Source organism: Populus euphratica, unplaced genomic scaffold (assembly GCF_000495115.2).
Source record: "Populus euphratica unplaced genomic scaffold, PopEup_1.0 scaffold62.1, whole genome shotgun sequence".
Lineage (NCBI taxonomy): Eukaryota > Viridiplantae > Streptophyta > Magnoliopsida > Malpighiales > Salicaceae > Populus > Populus euphratica.
In genome coordinates this window covers 384,991-389,156 of record NW_011499939.1, presented here as the reverse complement: position 1 = coordinate 389,156, position 4,166 = coordinate 384,991, and the positions used below count along the sequence as shown (strand labels likewise).

The following is a 4,166-nucleotide window of genomic DNA, read 5'->3' as shown; positions in this document are numbered from 1 at the left end:
TTTAAAATACTAAAAGATATATTACAAGTGGGTGAAAATATTAAAATCACAAGCACAATATGGTATAAAAAACAATATAAAATAAAATACGAAGGTGAAAATATATCATCAATTCAAACTCAATCATCAACTTTGATCATACTATACAGGTTTCAAAGATGCTACTGCATGAAACCGGATAGACAGTTTCTATCTTCCAGTCGATTAAAAGGGGAAAAAGAAGAAAAAATGGGAAAGCTTTATTGTCATCCTCTCTCACCAATTCTTTCTCAGTGGTTGCGATCTTGACTCAAGAGGAAAATTGTATCTTCTTTTATCAACGAAAGATTCAGCAGTTGCCGTGTACAATCATGGAAAGGGAAGATATAATAAGTTCAAGAAAGGAAAATGCAGATCTACAAGAGAGTCCTTTCTCACCATTTTGTGGGTACATGACCATTCTGTAGGACTGATCTCCTTGGACTCTAGTAGCCATTCTTATTAAGGTTTTGCAAGGCACGTGTTTGTAAATTATACTATACAGAGACTGATCTTGATATATGTAGTACCATTTGCACTAGTAAAAATGTTTTCTTAAGGGCACCTTTTGTTTGTATTAATTTTGGATAATCTGTAGTCTCTCGTTTGAGCAAAATATTGATCACTCTCATGTTATTCTTGTGCTAGTACCATGATGTACACAGTTGGTGTCTACAATGATAAAATGTGAATAAATAAGTGAAAGGTAGGGAGAAATATAGAAATTACTCAGTCTCCACAAAGCCCATCATGTCTTTCTCCCTCTAGGGACCATGAAAGGTCAGTGCCTCCCGACCCCATCATCTCTCTCTTGCCCTCTTGTCGTTGAGGTGGTTGCACAAGTAAAACGAGTGATGTTTAGTGAGAAAAGGAGGTAGAGGGAGAAAAAGAGAGAGATTGAGATTTTTTCTTATCATAATGGTGGTTTCAGTGGTGTTTTTCAAATGGATATTCAGGTCATGGGTCGTAGTTGAGATGGAGGCGTGCCCCCTGCACATACAAATACAAATAGTTACCTCTAACGCTTCATCTTCTTCTTCTTTTTTCTTTCTTTCTTGATGGACCCAATTGCCCACTTGTTAGTACCTATATTGTGGGCCTGAAAAAACCCTACCCTCTTTTCTATCTTTAGCCTCTACTTCTAGGTGGTTGGCTCTTCCCCAAGGCTTAGACCCCACAGTAAGTACACTAATGGAATTGATTCCAAAACTTTTCATGCATTTTTGGACCCTTCCCCCACATGCCCTACAAACCATTATAAATTATCAGGACTGCATTACCCTTTACGCACCCTCTCTCCTTGTTCATGTTGTCTCTCATAATTTTTGCTTCTCTTTCATATTGATCTCTAGCTATTCTCTTTTTCTCTCTATCATCAGCTTTTACATGTACGTTGATCATCTATCTATATAAACACATATATTCACTCCCTAGCCAGCTTTATACAATAAATTCGTCCTAGCAAAAATGCCTGAAGATATGGTGAATCTATCAATCAATGGTCAGTCTCAGGTTCCTCCAGGCTTTAGATTTCACCCAACAGAAGAAGAGCTTCTTCACTACTACCTCAGGAAGAAAGTTGCTAATGAGAAGATAGACCTTGATGTAATTCGCGAGGTTGATCTTAATAAGCTTGAGCCATGGGATATCCAAGGTAAATTGAGCTAGCTAGTGTCTCCATGTTTTTATTTCTCTACATATTTTTTTTCTTCCACATATATACTCCAAACTTGTTGACTAACCAAATCTTTCCCGGTGTCAAATTGGGACTATATATGTAGAGAAGTGCAAAATAGGATCTACACCTCAGAATGACTGGTATTTCTTCAGTCACAAAGACAAGAAATATCCCACAGGGACTAGAACAAATCGAGCTACGGCTGCTGGGTTTTGGAAAGCCACTGGCCGTGATAAGATCATCTATAGTGGGTTTAAAAGAATTGGATTGAGAAAGACTCTTGTATTTTACAAAGGAAGAGCTCCACATGGTCAGAAATCCGATTGGATTATGCATGAATATAGGCTTGATGACAGCACCCATGAAACTAATGTAAGCCATCTTCTTTATGCTTAAGCATATTTTATATGCTTTGAAATCCTACCATACTCTTACCTCTTCTTGTCTTGACTGTTCTTTTTTACTCTTTCCTTTTTACTTTTTCTATGTATAAAGTATATACCTAGATCATTCTTGATAATCAAAAGTAAAGTTGATTTCATAAACGAAATTAAACAATTCTATCTTTTTATTTATTTTTGTTTCATTTTGTGATAAAAACAAAATTTAAATTTGAGATCTCATAGCCTCTTTCATATATTTGGTCTGAAAAAATGTCAGTATTTCTTCTAGATTGATCATTTCTAGCTTATATGGTATTCATTTTGTTCACTCCCTGAATCCTGCAGGTTTCAAATCCTATAGGAGAGTCAATCCCAGAAGAAGGTTGGGTGGTTTGCCGGGTATTTAGAAAGAAGAACTATCAAAAAGCCCTTGAGAGTCCCAAAAGCTCATCAAGCTCATTGGATTCAAAGGCTCATCAGATTCTTGGTTCAGGAAATGATGGAGTTCTTGATCAAATACTTCTCTATATGGGAAGGACTTGCAAGATGGAGAATGAAACATTTAGCAACATGAATATCTCCAACAACAGCAACAACAGTAGTTTAAGGTTCCTATCGAACAACTGCATCAGTGAAGGACTCCATGAAAGATTCATGCACCTTCCTCGGCTAGAAAGCCCAACACTCCCTTCTATTCCAATCAGAAGTCCATCTTTCGATCAAGATCGAAGTTTCATTTCTTGTTATCATCAATCATACGATGAGATGCTGACAGAGAATGAACCTTCCTCTCCAAACCAAGTTGGCAATGGCATCTTCGACATGACCTCATCCTCAATGACTGATCATGACTCCAAATCCGGGCAACTTAATGATTGGGTAACTCTCGATCGTCTTGTGGCATCACAGCTTAATGGGCATGAAGTAGAGACATCAAAGCAATTATCTTGCTTTAGTACTGACCCAAATGCGAGCTTTGGTCTTTCTCCTGATGATGACATGCAATTATCACATAAACAACATTCTAATGGATCATCATCATCAAACATTCAAGCAAACTCTTCCCATGTTTATAGCAACGAGAATGACCTGTGGAGCCTTGCTAAATCATCATCTCCATCTTCATCATCCGACCCATTATGCCACTTGTCTGTATAACAAAAGTGCTCGATATTTTATACCCTATAGAATAATATAGAAACCCTGAAAATCTAGGTATGTATACGTTATAGTCGTCTTTATCTATATATAATGCATGCATGTATTGCATAAATAAGTTTGGGTGATATATAGGGATATATCTATATATTTTGAGATGGGATGGCATTGTCAATTTACACACCATTATGTTAATATCTCAAATAACGATGCCATCCATGTTATTCACAAATTGTTATCAAAGAATATTACAGCTATAGTTGTTCTTCAAAAACTTTCTGTGCGATCTGCTCTTTCTACTTGTAATCATATCCGCAGCTGATTGAGGTCTTACCTAAATTCGTTAACCATATTGAAAAAGCTTCACAAGGCAATTATAGCACAGAGCTGACTTTAATGGGGTGTTGGGGTCGACCCAAACTCACACAAATGATAATACCCACATGCCATGGTGATATTGGAAAGAGGTCAATTATCAAATATTGATCAATTGGTTATTGTTTTGTCGAGGAATTGTGAGGCCATGGGGTCTCAAACCCAATCTACGTACCAAGAAAGATGATAACAAAGAGAGAAAGGTGACTATCTTTTTGCTATAGTTGAGATAAGATAGAGTACACATGATACCACTCATAATTCATTATTTGGGAACAAAGCGTAGTGCATTGGTCTTGTCTTGGATATAAGACTTCTAAGGTCATATGGTTCCTAGATAGAATTGGATGCTTTCCTCTCTTTTTTTTCTTTTTTGGAAATTATTTTGGTGGGTTTACTTTGTTGAATTCTGAGTCGTATGACTTGACTGATTTTTTTATCCAATAAAAAAACAAAGAAGCTAAATTATCCAAAATTATACATAACCAACCAATTGAAAATGAGCTCATAATTCACACATAAAAATTGATCCAACTTGTGGTTACAATTTGGTA

The 4,166-nt window shown here is 36.5% G+C and overlaps 1 protein-coding gene across 1 annotated transcript; it reads left to right on the top strand.

The window, feature by feature from the left end:
* The first annotated feature begins 1,290 nt into the window (after positions 1 to 1,290).
* LOC105136804 (NAC domain-containing protein 12-like) lies at positions 1,291 to 3,520 on the top strand. Its single transcript, XM_011042287.1, has 3 exons — positions 1,291 to 1,672; positions 1,800 to 2,068; positions 2,425 to 3,520. Exons 1-3 carry the CDS (start codon positions 1,486 to 1,488, stop codon positions 3,235 to 3,237), a joined length of 1,269 nt encoding a protein of 422 aa, XP_011040589.1. The 5' UTR covers positions 1,291 to 1,485; the 3' UTR covers positions 3,238 to 3,520.
* Positions 3,521 to 4,166: the final 646 nt, after the last annotated feature.

What these genes read in the sequence shown, in the direction of transcription:
- LOC105136804 (XM_011042287.1), top strand. Translation starts at nt 1,486, where the DNA reads ATGCCTGAAGATATGGTGAATCTATCAATCAATGGTCAGTCTCAGGTT. An exon ending in TGAGCCATGGGATATCCAAG is followed by an intron (nt 1,673 to 1,799) that starts GTAAATTGAGCT and finishes CTATATATGTAG; the next exon opens with AGAAGTGCAAAATAGGATCT. An exon ending in ACAGCACCCATGAAACTAAT is followed by an intron (nt 2,069 to 2,424) that starts GTAAGCCATCTT and finishes TGAATCCTGCAG; the next exon opens with GTTTCAAATCCTATAGGAGA.